Raw genomic sequence first — 15,373 nt, 5'->3', positions numbered from 1 at the left:
AGAAGGGAAGAAAATGAGGAAAAAACGGTGAAGAAATTCAAAAAACAGAGAGACTAAACAAGGAGAAAGAAGAAGTCAATGAACTTTTAATTAAAGTGTTGTGCTGTGAATTGGATTGTAAAAAAATGGATAAAAGAATACATGAATGATATAAGGTAAGTGTCTTTGAGTTTTGATTTTAAAATAAGAAGCTACACTCACGCACTCATACACAGACACGTCCTATAAGGGTAAAATGGGTGGGGTTTATTTTTGAGTTATTGGCAAAATGAAATTGTATTTCTTTTCGAGAAATGTGGGTGGCCCTGAAAAGGGCCTTTTTATTTTTGTGTAGGGGTGAGTTTAACCAATCAACTTTAACTGCCTTAAGCCTTTGCCACGGCCAAGGCCTACTTCTGATGATTGGGTTGAAATCACTAAGGGTGGTACGATAGGCTTAGTCACAGGGTTGGCGTGTTTAGCTCGGGAAGGTCGTATTCTCTTCGGTCGTGATAAAGAAGTCTGATACATTTGTTTCAGACTTCTTAACTCCGCTAAAATGTCCAACAGTACCGTGACCGTTTGATTTTCACCCTCTTGTTTCTTTGCTGCTACTTCTTCTTGCTGTTGTTGCTGTTGTTTTTTTCTTACCTCTTCTTGTTGCTGTTGCTGTTGCTGTAGGAGAAAAGCTTGTTCCGCTTCCTTTTGTCGTTGCATAAATTTCTCCAATTCTTCTTTCTGTCTCTGTCTAAAATTCTCCACTTGCGGTAATGAAGAAGGTAACGAAGGTTCCGGAACAAATTCTTGCGAGGTAAGAAAATCCACAAAATCCCAATGTACCTCTTCTGAAAGTAAGTCCGGGTTCCCTTGGGCAGTCTCCCCTGCTGGTGCACCCCAGTGGATCGTTTTCTGAGTTTCCGTCATGTTGAATCACTGTCGCATAGATTGACTGCACACAAGCGCTAGCGAATCTATATAGACCAACTGACGTCACAGACTACTCTCTTCGGATTGGATGCGGGCTGACTGAATTTTGTAACGCGTGTTTGGATTGGTGAATGAACTCAATCCGTTTCAATCCTGCCTCTACCTATAAATAAGCGCAGTTCAGTGCATTGATTCACTTGTTCTCGTCGCTTCAAGATGTGGACCGATGTGCAATCTTCTACGCTTGTGTCTTCCATGATGTTCCGGACGGACATACCCATGTATGTCCGATCCAAGTGGACCGTTGTCCACAGGACAAACACCAGCCTGTGGATACGTAGGATCTACGTAGAAAGACAAGGATGCCTGAAAAGAGTGCTGATTTACGGACCAACAGTGAGACGTAGCCTAAGGACAAGAAGAAGACCAATGCGGTACCATTTATGTTAATGAATACTTTAACATAAACCCAAAGGCCCTTTTCAGGGCCAGCCATATTTCTCGAAAAGAGATAGCCTTTCCATTGCCTACCCCTTTTTTTAAATTTAAATTTAAATTTAAATTTAAAAAAAAAATCCCATATTCAATTCCCCTTGTCCCTAGACAAACCCAAACTCTATTCCCATGTTAATTTCCCCTTGTCGCTAGACAGACCCACACTATAGTTCCATGTTAAATTCCCCTTGTCGCTAGAGTGACCCACGATTTTTCTCCATGTTAATTTCCCTTGACGCTAATCTGACCCACGATTTTTCTCCATGTTAATTTTCCCTTGACGCTAGAGTTGCCCAAGGGGTCTTGTAATGCTAATTCCCCTTGACGCTAGGGTGCCCCCATTTACTACTTTAGGGTTTTGTTTCATTAAATGCAGTTTTTAACTGCTCAGCGCATCTAAAATCATGAAATATATCACATTTGAAACAACTGTAAATGCCATATTTAAATCTAATATGTAACTTATCAATTATTTCAAAAGGTGCAATTAGACACGTGTAGATAGAGGTAGAGAATTTTACTTTATGATGGGAAATGTATGGTGGTAAGGCAGATAATGAAGTTAGTTTTGTTTATAAGGAATTTAATTGTTTTTTATACTGCTTCTTTTGCATCCTACTCTGTTTGAATAGGATGATAATTCTGTTGTTTTTTTTTTAAATGGAGGGTATATATCCGTTGGGGATATTATACAAAGGGAGGGTGGGTAGAATATTTTAACTTTACAATGGGTACTCTAGGAGAGTTTTTCTTTATTTTTTAGAGTATTGAGAGTGTGCGTGGTAAGGGAGGAGGTGGATATGTTGGTTAATTATTTTAACTTATACCCCTTCTTTTAAATCGTACTCTGTGTATCTTGTATAGTAGTTTTGCTTAAAAACAGGAGAGTAGGTGAATGTAGGGACATTACAGATTGCAGGCGGTTGAGGGTGTTTACTTTTTAATAAGGATTATAGGGTAGAAAGGGAGATAAATAAGTTTGTTTTGTTGATAAGGGATTTAAATTGTATTTTATACTGCTTCTTGCACATCTAAAAGTGTGGGGTCAGTTGTGTGGGAATACTATTGAAGAGGTAGGGATTTTAACTTTATAAGGGGAACCTAGGGCAATAAGGGGAAATATAGAAGTTATTTTTAAATTGATAAGTGATTACAATATTTTCTTAAGTATGAGTTCTTTTACATCCTACCTTGTATGAATGGAGTGTAGTTTTGTTTAAATATGAAAGCAGCGACTGGTAGGAAAACATGGAAATGGGCAAGAGAGTTTAATTTTATAAGTGCGGATCATCGAGTACCTACATAGTTAATCACTGGGTGTTAATATTATATAACTGGGCTCTGGATAGTAAATCACTGGGTGTTGCTAGTAATTATTTTGAGTACAATTTGCTCCATAGGGTTGTAGTGGAAATACTGAAGGTAGTATTAATTTAAAAAATAGGAGAGTGAGATTTGGGAATATTATGAAAAGAGCTAACTAAAGGGGACTTACAGAAAAGGCTTGATTTTTTTCTTTAATTTATAAGAGGGGTCATACATTTGGATAGGATCAATCGGGATGTTAGTCTAATTGATAAGGGATTTGATGTGTGTGTGTGTGTGTGTGTGTGTGTGTGTGTGTAAATCGGTGTGCCGACACTCAAACTAAATTTGAAACAAATTTATTTCAATTTGCAACTAACAGAAAAATTTAAAAGTATTTTAGTATTAATATCCTTTTTCAACTGTCATTTAATATTTTGTAATATTTTTAAAAAATCTTTGCATGTTTACAAATTGCTAAATATACGGTAGAATGTTTAGAAAATACGTTGTGTCGGCCCATTGCAGACTCAGTCAATACAAGTTTAATTTGAAAAAAGAAAAATCTGATATCGTCAGTGTTTATCAGCGATCAGGAAAACCTAGCATCTATCTTACAAGAGAGTACATATAATAGCTACATAAATATAGAAATTTCTGTGTCGTAACGAATCAGTGATTTAACATAGCAAACAATAACGGGCGTCCACGTTTCGAAATTTCTGGATCCACACCTGCAAAAGTTGAAAGGAAAGGGTATTATTGCCATATTTATTATTTCCACTTTAATAAACATTTACCAGGTGATAATAAAAACTAGCACCTGTCGTTAAAAATGTAATATTTATTTTTCACATAATGAATACAATCAACCAAACCTTTTCCATGACCAATTGATATCCTTAAAATTAGTTATCATTCAATTTATAAAATAAATACAAAAGGTTTGAATTCTATTTTATCAAATGTCGAATTTTTATTTTAGAACAATCTTATGTCGAATCCTTCAACAAACAAATCTAACTCAGGGACTCAAGTCTATTTATATCGCTCTGTTTGGTCTTGCACTTTCTCGAGAAAAGTGCAACAACTTCCTATTTCAAATTGTGGTCTTATTCCAAGTTGTCGCCAAACCTAGGTACCGGAAGTTTTCACAAAAATTTTGCGGGAAAGATGGATACTGATAACATTAGCGTTATTTCGAGTATTGAGAGGTTGTACGAGCTCTATCTTTGTTGGCACTAAGAACTGATTCCCGCTTTGTAGAATGTTTATGTTTGCAGTCTTTTCACTTGCTTCATTACGCGTATTTTTATAGCTAGGCACTATTATGACTCATTTGTTGTAGGTAAGGTCAACAATTGCAGAAACTCCTGACTTGGCATCTCACAAGCAGGAGCTTTCCCAAATCATATTCTAATGAACTAGTCAGCTACAAGTAAGACCTAGTGATTCTCAGGTCTCACTGGACAGTTTATCTGGTGAATTTTCATCCAACAATAACTAATTACAGAAAAATGAGAATAATGTTACACTGAAGATACAAATAAAAACAAACTAATGATTTTTGTAGAAAGCATACATGTGAGATTTTGACTGCAGTAATCAAGTTAATTCCTGATGCAACTGGTGGTTTTTATACTGAACCAACACTGCCACCAACCCCTAAATTTTACACTCATTTTTGACAAGAAATAGCTATTTTGAATATTTTACTGTGACAAGGCAGCTAAAAGAATCAGTATGTGCCTTATGCATGAATAAAGTTCACTAGTACTATAACAAATTAGCATACCCCTCAACCATCTAGATTTTTTAGATATTTACCTCTGTAGCAGACACATAAATACTTAAGCCAAGTCGGCAGCTCATTTGCAGCCCAAGTTATGCATTTGATCTCCAATGCTCATCTAACTGTGACAGGCAGTCACCAACAAGCCAGCCTATTTCCAAACCTAATTCAAAGTAAATCTAATCCACATTATAGATTTAGCTTATGTGTGAATTTATAAATGTTAGGCTTGTGATAATTAGGTTCATGCCTTCTACCTTAAAAATCAGGGGGGTGTCAAAATACGAAACTATCCAGTGAGACCTCAGGGTATGCCGGTTCAGATTCAATATCTCATTGCCGCTATGGTAGCTGGATTGGTCTGTGTATGAAGGGACGAAAATGTACACTGACACTTTTACTTATTTCTGTCTTTCCTAACATTACTCTTCTGACTCCTATCACTTCCATCTTTACTTTATCTTTGACCATGCACCACCTGTTGCTTAATAGTCAAGTGTGACTGTGTCAGCATATTTATCGATAAATATAGATACATAGGTAATAGAACTAAGGCTGTGTAGTCCTACAGAATAGCGGAGAACTCGCCCCTGAGAGAACTCATCCCATGAGAACTTGCCGTGGGAGAACTCATCCCAGATGTCACGAGAAGTCGCCCCATGATGGTCGGAGAAGTCGCCCCACTTTGCCTGGAGAAGTTGCCCCAAGGATCATATATAGTAATTCTGAGATGTCACCACATGGTTGTTAAGGCTTTATTAATTGTTGTTTTTCTTCAACTTAATAACTTGTTAAATCTATAAAATTTGCAATTTTTCAACTTTTCCATTTGATCAACTCCGCTTCTGTACTTAATGAAAAATAAGTGTTATCTGTACTTTTTGCTCTGCTCTTCAAATCATTAGATGCATTTTATTTGGAAAAATAGAGTGGTTGTAAGCATGATGTGATGTCTGCAGTTTTATATATGAAAGGGTTCCAACCTAATAACCTAAGTCGTCCTGAGATACCTTTATGGCATGGACCTCTATAACCTGAAATCGACTGAATTGGCGATGACCGACAATAAGCCAAAAAGTTATAGTATCATCTCTCTAACTGAACAATTTAATCTGATTGTTCATTGAGATTTGCTAACCATTGACGAGTGATACTTGAACTCGATAAAAAGCATCATTCACGCTTACTCAGGAAATGTGGTTGCTACTGAGTTCATCATTATGGCTAATGCGCAGAATTCGGACGGTTTCTGAAAGCTCACTTGTACTATGCCCATCATTTAGTTTATTTCTTTTTGTGTCAGTGTTCATAATTTTATCACTCAAACAAGATGAATGCAGAATGAGAAGGAAGGGTTTATTATACAAGTGGAAAACAGTCTTGTAAGTAAGTTTTGGAAGAAAAATCATATTCATCCGATTCAGTTACATACAAAATCAAAGGTGCATAATAAATTGATGTTGGAAACACTGAATGAAAAAGCGTAAACATGTCTTTAATGTTATTTCATTTGGAATTATTTTTATCATAATTCAAAGATGGAGATACACAAAAGAAATGCTCAAAAATTGAGGATTGTTCCAGTACCCATGTTAATATAATTGTACAATATAATTATTGTTCAACAATGAAATAAAGTAAGGATTTCAAAACGAATACTTTTTGCTACCAATATTGAAACAGTTTTGCCTTATAACTGTCGGAGATGAACACTGATGAAAAAGAACAGCAATATTTCCCATATTATTCAGTACCAAGCATATGATTGTCTAAGAGAATCAAAAGACTTATCATCCTTTTTAATCACTATACTGTCATCACTCATGAGATTATATAAAGACTTACTTTTGTCCTTAGAAATATTACTATGATATTGCTTTTTATGATTACCAATTAATATCTCTTTTGTGATCGCGTATTGTAAAAAATCTGAATATGAATCACGTTAAAAATTATTTAATTCTGTTACAAAAAAAGTTATCTATGTGACAAGTTTTGGGGTGACTTCTCCAACCAAATGGGGCGACTTCTCCAACCACTCTGGGGTGACTTATCCAGATACGTTGGGGCGAGTTCTCCCAGGGCGAGTTCCCCGCATACCAGTCCTACAATGTAAGACATAGCACATGTTATTTTTGTTTAAGTGCTGTGTCTTACTATCCAAATAATGGGCTTGTATAGCGTGTTACAATGTTGTTGACATCGGAACGAGTAGTCAAAGTTTCAGGAATACCTCACCCCCAGAACAAAAATAATGGGTGATGTGTCTTACGTTGTAGGACTAAGGGCTTTGGTATTGTGGGTCTTAAAGTTTGTGATCGGCAAATAAGTAAATAAAAACATTGACTTAAATATTTTATATATGTCTCTTTGTTATATCTTATCTACAGTAAGTTGCATTTAATTTCCAGTTTAAAGCAGATGACTGCGGTAAATGATCGATACACAGACAGCAGTAGATTCTGGTCATGCAAAGGGAGTTGTTCTGATATCCTAGTAATACCCAAAAAATATTTTTATGATGGTTTATACTTGTCCTAATATTGTGAACTTCGTATTTTGCACAAAGTGTAATTCAGCTTGAATATAGACGATGCCTCCATGGTCATTTATCCTTTACACATGTTCAACAACAACAGAAAGTTATCAATGAATTAAAAAAATGGATCTATAACAACCTGTGATGGAGGAGTATGTAAGATTTTGATTCTGATATTTATGTTTTGGGCATCAAGGTCTTACTGCCCAAATGATGGCACTGTGTAGCATGTTCTGATATTGATTAATATCTGAACAATAAGTCAGATTTTCAGGAAAATCTCACTCACTTAGCAGTCCAGTTATAACATTTTAGTCAGATTTTACTTCTCTGATGTCTTTTTCCAAATAAATTTAAAATGCCACACAAGTAAATGGACATGTTTTCAAGTTCTGTTGGCCTACATTTTATTTCACTGGAATGCGACATCAGAGTAAGTAAAGTCTGACAAAAACATTATGACTTCAATTTGTAGAAAATTGTCATAATGAACTTTCAAGTGTGTGAGATATTCCTGACAACTTTATTTTTGGTATGATGTTATTCCACATTAAAACACACTGCACTGTACCATTATTTAGACAGCAAAACCACAATGCCCAAAACATAAATATCATGGTTGAGGTCTTACATTGTAGGACTAATGGAGGGGTAGAGCCGAGACTGTTGGTGAGAATGGACCACCACGATGAGCATGAAAATAAGTGTTGACCACAGACTATTTAAACAACCCCCAGTGATCTACTGAAATTTAATAAGTCATGTACAAATAAGTTTTAAAGTCAACACCTGTCAGTTATGAAAGCTACTGGAAAACAACAACTGTCCATGCTTCACATTTTGACTCTTATTTGCTACCATAGATTCAGTCTCTTTGTTCTGGACAAATATGATCATATGGTTTGGTTCTTGCATAACATCTTTGGGCAATATCAGATGACAAACTAGTTAACCGATTTATTAGTGATATAGATTTAAAGACGATATTGATACCATTTGAGAACATGGAGTACAACCTTATTTGGAAACAGTGATATTCAATGGTGCAGTTTAAAATTGTGTACTCACCAGCAATCCGGACATTTTCCAGAAATCAGCTAGTGATGCAGAACTAGTGACTTATGGTCATGTAGTGTACCAGGGGTGGTGCCATGCAGAAAAATGACAAAAATCCAAATGTAACAATACCATAGACCCCACAATATCATAAAAAATATAAAACTGTGTAGTTGAGATAAAACTATTTAATCTACTGCAGGTTTATCTCATCAATACAACCTGTCTCCTGCACACATACTGTTCATTCTTTTGGTGCAGGAATATATTTTTTTTTTATCTTTCTCATACTGTGAAAAATTATGGTTATATGCAACACATCATCTGAAGTGGAAACTGCAAGGACTAAAGTCAGCTTTTTTTTGCAAATCTGCACCAGTTCTGCTAATTCTAACACTTTTGAGCCCCGATCTTATCATCAGTCCCTCCAAAGTACACTAGAATTTCATCCATGTTAATGTTAATATTGTAGGCGAAATCATCTGCTTCTGTTCTGGCCCTCACAAATTTATCAAATGATTTTATTTTCTCCAAATCTTCTGGGCGACACTGGGTCATCGATGCCTGTGCACAAAGCACTATTTTGTGTCACTTTACATATTGTTCCATTGCTTCATTTTATTTTCAAAATTCCAATGAATACCAGTAAAAAGCTAGATTCCATATCTTGCCCGTCTTTGTATATCAGAAGAAGAAAAAGTTATTTTTAAAATCGGCACACTTGAGAGAATCTAAAGTCACCTTCTGTAATAAAAATAACCTTTGTCTTTGATGTCCTGTCTGTAAGTTCAAAGAATGAGTTTACTGCTTACTGCCAGTTTTGTTTATTTACCAAGCAGGCTGATATCTGCTTGGCATTTGTAGTTATAATTAATACAAATGAGCATTGATGTTTGCAGGTAAATAGTATACACAGCAATAGCTTGCTTTAATGGTATGTTTGTAACCTGTGCTAGTGAAAAGATTGTCACTTGCACTCAAGTGAATGTGTTTTCAAATAATTTTTATTTGTGAGATACTGTCATATAGTTGACCTGGATATAATTCAGTTTTGGTTATTTTGCACTTAGCACAGTGTCATGCATGAATGGCAGTTGTCTTCAAGATATCACTTGATTATTTCCCTCTCATTTGCGAAATGATCTGCTTTTCTTCTGGCCTTCATGAATTCATCAAATGATTTTATTTTCTCAAACTCTTCATGCTATTGATGTCTATGTACAAAGCACTGTATTATGTCACTTTAAAATTTGTTCCATTGTTTCAGTTTATTTTCCAAGTTCTCATGAATACCAGTGAAAAGGAACCAAATTTAGTTTACATATATTGGCTGTCTTTGTATATTCAAGAAAAACCAGCACACTTAAAAGAACCCAAAGTCATCTTCAGAGGTGGGCTTGCTTTGCAATAAAGTAACCTTTGTATTGATATCCTTTAAAAAAAAGAAAAACCAGCATCAGAGTATCTAAAGTCGACTTCTGAGGTCTTCTTGCTTTGTAATAAAACTAACCTTTGTCTTTGATGTCCTGTTGGTAAGTTCAAAGAATGAGTTTACTGCTTGCTGCCATTTTTGTTTATTCACCACCTGGGCTTCTGTGTGCTTGGCATCTGTAGTTCTGTAATTAATACAAACAGGAAATGATGTCTGTAGACAAATAGTATACACAGAAATAACTTCCTTTAATGATACTTTTGTAACCCGTGCTAGCGAAAAGATTGTCACTTACACCCATGTGAATGTGTTTTCAAATAATGATTTTTGTTTGTGAGATACTGTCATATAATTGACCTGGATATACTTTTATTTTGCACGTAACACTGTGCCATATGTGAATGACTTTTGTCTTCAAGATATTGGTTGATTATTTCTTTCTCTTTTGCGATTTTGTTGGATCCAGTTTTCAGTCAGATAACATAAAACTTTGAACTCAACCAAACACAATATGTTTCTCAATGTTTGTGTCAATGAACAATGTGTCTTATGTTATCAGACATAAGCGATACACGCTTCAGTATGGAAGCCTACACTACATACACAGAGTTCATGGATATATTTTATTCTTTAATCTCATAATGAAAAAAAAAGGAATAAATGATAACAATACAAGGTTAGTTCTTTCGTTTTATTATCAAACAGGCGTTTATTTTATTGCATCGTGCAGTGGGAGTGGGCACAAATTCAGTACAAATTTATTTATTATCTTAAGTCTTGGGACATATGACCTAGGTGGAAAAAAGTTTCACCATAAGTTCAGGGACAGGAATTTTTTAAATATTTTATCATGTCCCAATTAATATGGTAAATATAGTAATTGTTTGAATTAAAAAAAGCAAAGGAAACATTGATTTAAATGATTTTGATATAAATTATTTACTTTTTACCAGTTCTTATTATAATTCATCTTGTGATATCACTTTGGTCATACTTGATTTTATTCTGTTGGACAGATAAATGGTGAATCAGTCAGAACTTACAATATAAGAATGAAATTATGATTATGAGATGCCAGAATGTGTATTTACATAATTTCTGTGTATAGATCATATAGTTATGTGCTTTAAAGTAAATAAAGATGTAACTGACACACAACATGCAGTAAAAGATGAAAATGCCTCATGCAGAACATGATTTTATGTAAGAAATGGGAACTTATAATGATTGGAATATTCTATACTCGATTGAAAAAGAACCGCATGTACAAGAAAAAGGTCACATGTTGAAGGTTTACGTTTCGATGTTCTCACAATGAGTGTGGGTTAAATATCAATAGAGGTAAACATGTTTATTTGGGTCTGGGTCTAGGACATTGGAATTTGCCGATGGATTAACCAGGTTGACCTGATGTTTGCCATGATCTTTATTAAAATTTTAGTAATAGACCTTGTCTTCTTGATAACATTGAATGTTTTGGCCAGGAGATTGACCTACATCCTGGCTCTATTTTTCTGTCTGGTTTTCATATAACATTCTTTACTTAAGAAATTATTCAGTCTTACATTTAATATCTGAGGCAGAATTAGTCACATTGCTGTGCTCAGTACTTATTTTGAGTGGAATTATTTATTAAAATTATTATTCACTGGATATACAAGGTGCTCATCTTTAATGTTCTTGGATTGGAACATTAATTTGGAATTATTGAGATTTAAGATGAAAACATTTTTGGATTATATTATTGTGGTACATCAAAAGACTTAACATCACCACAATACAGGCCACTGGCACATCAGCATATTCAAGACTACAAGTGTGCCAACACATTCAATGTTAAACCTTATTTGGAATTCCACTGGCATTCAGTTGGAACTTTATACATTTGGACTTGTGATTAATCTTTCAGGAATATTTGTTATTTAATTTGCATTACTGTAAGTTCTTTTTACATTTTCACTATGTATTCTTGGAAAATAAATTATTTGTGGAATTTTACAAAACATGTTGGTTTTTGCTCTTTTCTGTTACATAGTTAAGACCATAGAGTGGTAACTAGTGTTCTCATATTTGAATTATATCCTCTATTTCTCAGTATGCATATTTGCATTAGTGTTGGTTTTTAAGCAAGACTTTATTTTGAAGTTGAAAATTCTGTGTTATAGGTTTATTATATTGTATGTTATAGGTTTATTATATTATATGTTGTTGTTGTTGTAGGGTTTAACGCCATTTTTCAGCACACGATAGGCTATAACTGGCGGCCAGTATTAATGGTGGAGGAAGAACCCAGGAAAACCCTGGAAAGAACCGCCGACCCACAAGAAGCTACAGGCAAGCTTTCTCACATACCCACATTAGCCGAATCCGAGACTCGAACCCACGCAGACAGAGGTGAGATGGCAGTGATCCGTAACAGAGAGCGCTTTAGACCTATATTATGTTATAAGTTTATTATATTGTATGTGTATAAAAAGTATCATTTTCATACCCATTGTATTCATACTAGAAAGTGTATGTTTGGATGGAGAGATACAATCATGCAGTGTATTTTAGCCGTATGATTTTAAAAGAAGACAGCAGAAACTATACATTGTAATTAATTTTCACTTATAGGAGTAACTAGATTAAAGTATTGTAATTGCTATTTGGTAACAATGCTTAATCAACTACTACATAGACACTTTTACTTTCTGTAAGTTCACTACAACCTGGCATTCAGAGATTTTTCAACTTCTTTGAAATAACCTCTGTAACATGTACAATAGAGCAAAGTCTTTGTACCATGCTACTCATCCTAATTTCATTGTTGTTGACAAAACATTACTATTCATAGACAACATTCTAAAACATTAAAGTTGATAATGAATGAGCAAGACTTTTCTTTCCAAACGGATCGACACAACCAAGAACTAATATAGAGCCCTGTGCATAATGTGAGTGTGTCTAAATAAAGCGGGATTTTCTTAATATAACCACTGACTTTGTAGATTTGTTACAACAGTCCATTGTTAGAATTGCAAATTTATGGTTTTATTAATTAGCTACTTGCTTGGAAATATAGTAGTGATATGCATTGGTTAAACAGTATTTGCTTCACTGCTTTCTTTGTATTTTCATAAAAATGAGTGATGCAAGTAACAACCTTGACCTTATAGAGCTTACCAAATTCCATAACATAGCATATGTTTCTGACCTACATGATTACATTTTGGCTAAATATTCTATCACATAGTATTTAGACTTTGCTTTCTATGAATTGTATACTTTCCTTAATTTACTTTCCCAATGATTTACAAACTTATGGTAAACAAATTAATGAAGTGGTACTTCCTAGACATGGACTGCTCTTGTGGCCTAGTGGTTAGTGCATCTGCCTCGGATGCGAGATGTCTTGGGTTTGAACCCTGGCCAAGTCATACCAAAGACTTATAAATTGGTACTAACAGCTGCCTTGCTAGGCACTCAACATTAAGGGGTTAGTGTTAGGACTGGTGGGCTGGTGTCAGGATAATGTGACTGGATGGGACATGATGCTACACGTCTGTGACACAATGCCCAAGTGCTAGACATCACTATAAACTGTTACACTGTTAAAGCTGTGTTAAAAGTCCAAATCACACTTCCAGACACTTCCTATAAGCAGCCCACATTGGGTATAGTTACAGGATGACTAACTCGCACAGGTCGAAATCCGAAACCTTACAGATTCTGTGTTAGTTTTCTTTTTACTGTTGGCTTGTTCTGCCATGCATAACCAAATTCATCCTACAGGAGACATCCCAGACTTTTTTCCTAATGTACTATTTGAATATGTAACAGATCATTTACTTAACAATGATCTGTTGATCCGTGTCTTGTTCAGTTGAACATGTAGGGTAGTTGGAATGTATCACTGACTGCACCATTTCGGTAACTTTTGCTTCACACATGCATATTTCCTGTTATTGGTTGTCATAAGCTTTTGTGTGTTCTGAATTTAAATGATGATGTCATTTCTCACAACTCAGTCTGAAAATATGTAACTGTTGAGTTCAGTAAATATTTTCTATACAGTATGTGTGACCATTATAGATAATTTGTTGTGTAAATGATGTTACTATGTTTATTTATGATTTCTTTTAACACTATGCTAGATTATAATGTTATAGTTTTTCATGTAAAACTGTTCACAAAATAAAATTATTAAGAAGCACTATCGATTCTAATTGGCATTGTTTAAGACATGGTTTTACTGATTATATGAGTACAAGTCAATGTGCATACTTGGAGATCATCTCGGATCTGTTCATTTTTCATGTAGCTAAAGTGAGTGAATGGGTTGAGTTTCATTTTAGATGACATGAAATTGGCTCTCTGGAACCACAGGATTGCAAATGGTACATGGACATGAAATTGGCTCTATGGTGCAACACAAAATTGCAAATGGCACACAGACATGAAATTGGCTCTATGGTGCAACACAAAATTGCAAATGGCACACAGACATGAAATTGGTTATATGGCACCACACAGGATTGCAAATGGCACTCAGACATAAAACTAGCAGTATCGCATGCTCATGTGAAATTGGCTCTATGGTGCAACACAGGATTGCAAATGGCACACAGACATGAAATTGACTCTATGGCACCACACATGAAATTGGCTCTGTGGTGCCACACAGGATTGCAAATGGCACACAGACATGAAATTGGTTGTATGGCACCACCGGATTGCAAATGGCACACAGATATGAAATTGGTTGTATGGCACCACAGGATTGCAAATGGCACAAAGACATAACATTGGCAGTATGACACACAGGCATGAAATTGGTTGTATGGCACCACAGGATTGCAAATGGCACACAGATATGAAATTGGCTGTATGGTGCTGCAGAGGATTGCAAATGTTGTTTTCAGTAACATCTCATTTTCAGTTCAGATCAGAAATAAAGGAAAACAATGAAAACACTTATGTAAAAATACAACCTAACAAAAAACTTCATAAACCGGCAATCACTACATACTTTTCTGCAGTTACAAACCTGTCTGTTTATAAAATGCAACAATAATTAATATACATGTATGGTGTGTACATATATGCATAGCTACATGCAAACTGATCAGTCCTGCATGCTGGTGACAAAGAAAGATATTAATCTGAGGGATTATCATTAATTATCAATTCATTAAAGAACAAGAAACAAAGAAGGAAAAGAAACAGCAGACAGGCTTTAGGAAGTGTTCTATTTTGTCGATAGGAAAGGTCTAATCCTTCTTTAATGGTATCACTATATTGTATCATTGGCATCGCTATATCATATCATTGGTATCACTATAATATTGTATCATTGGTATCACTATATCATATCATTGGTGTCACTATATCATATCATTGGTGTCACTATAATATTTATAAATGATATAATTATAGTATTGTACCGATGGTATAACTATAATATCCTTTCAGTGACATCAGTATAATATTGTTTAATTGAGATCAATATAATATTGTACCAATAGTGTAACAATAATATTGTATCTGATATCACTGCAATACTTTTTCAGTGATATTGCTATAATATTTTATCTGTGATGTAACTAATTTTATAATGGGTGCTTCTTGATAAAAATTACTCATTATGGTCAAGAAAGTAATTGTCATATTTGAAAAGCATACACATCTACAGTATAAAAAATATGTAACATTCTGTGAAATACAGAAGGTACTGTAACTGTATATGGTAGTGTTGTATCTGGCTGTTCTGCAGGAATGTAACTTGCATTGTCACTTCTGATGTGATACATGACCATGGTCTGAATAAAACATGGCTTTCTAATTGTTTCTGTAAAATTCATAATTA

The 15,373-nt window shown here is 34.8% G+C and overlaps 1 protein-coding gene across 1 annotated transcript in view; it reads left to right on the top strand.

Moving 5' to 3' along the window:
* Positions 1-3,839: 3,839 nt before the first annotated feature.
* LOC149807164 (sister chromatid cohesion protein DCC1-like) overlaps positions 3,840-15,373 on the top strand; it is a 79,439-nt gene continuing 67,905 nt past the window's right edge. The window contains exon 1 of the mRNA XM_089962947.1: positions 3,840-3,920. Within this exon, the coding sequence (XP_089819073.1) occupies positions 3,880-3,920 (41 nt within the window). The 5' untranslated portion in view covers positions 3,840-3,879. The remainder of the gene's footprint in view (positions 3,921-15,373) is intronic.

The sequence above is a fragment of the Sinohyriopsis cumingii genome, chromosome 1 (assembly GCF_028554795.1).
Source record: "Sinohyriopsis cumingii isolate HCF-2022 chromosome 1, ASM2855479v2, whole genome shotgun sequence".
NCBI lineage: Eukaryota > Metazoa > Mollusca > Bivalvia > Unionida > Unionidae > Sinohyriopsis > Sinohyriopsis cumingii.
The sequence above is the reverse complement of the archived record's forward strand: the minus strand, read 5'-3'. Positions and strand labels throughout refer to the sequence as shown.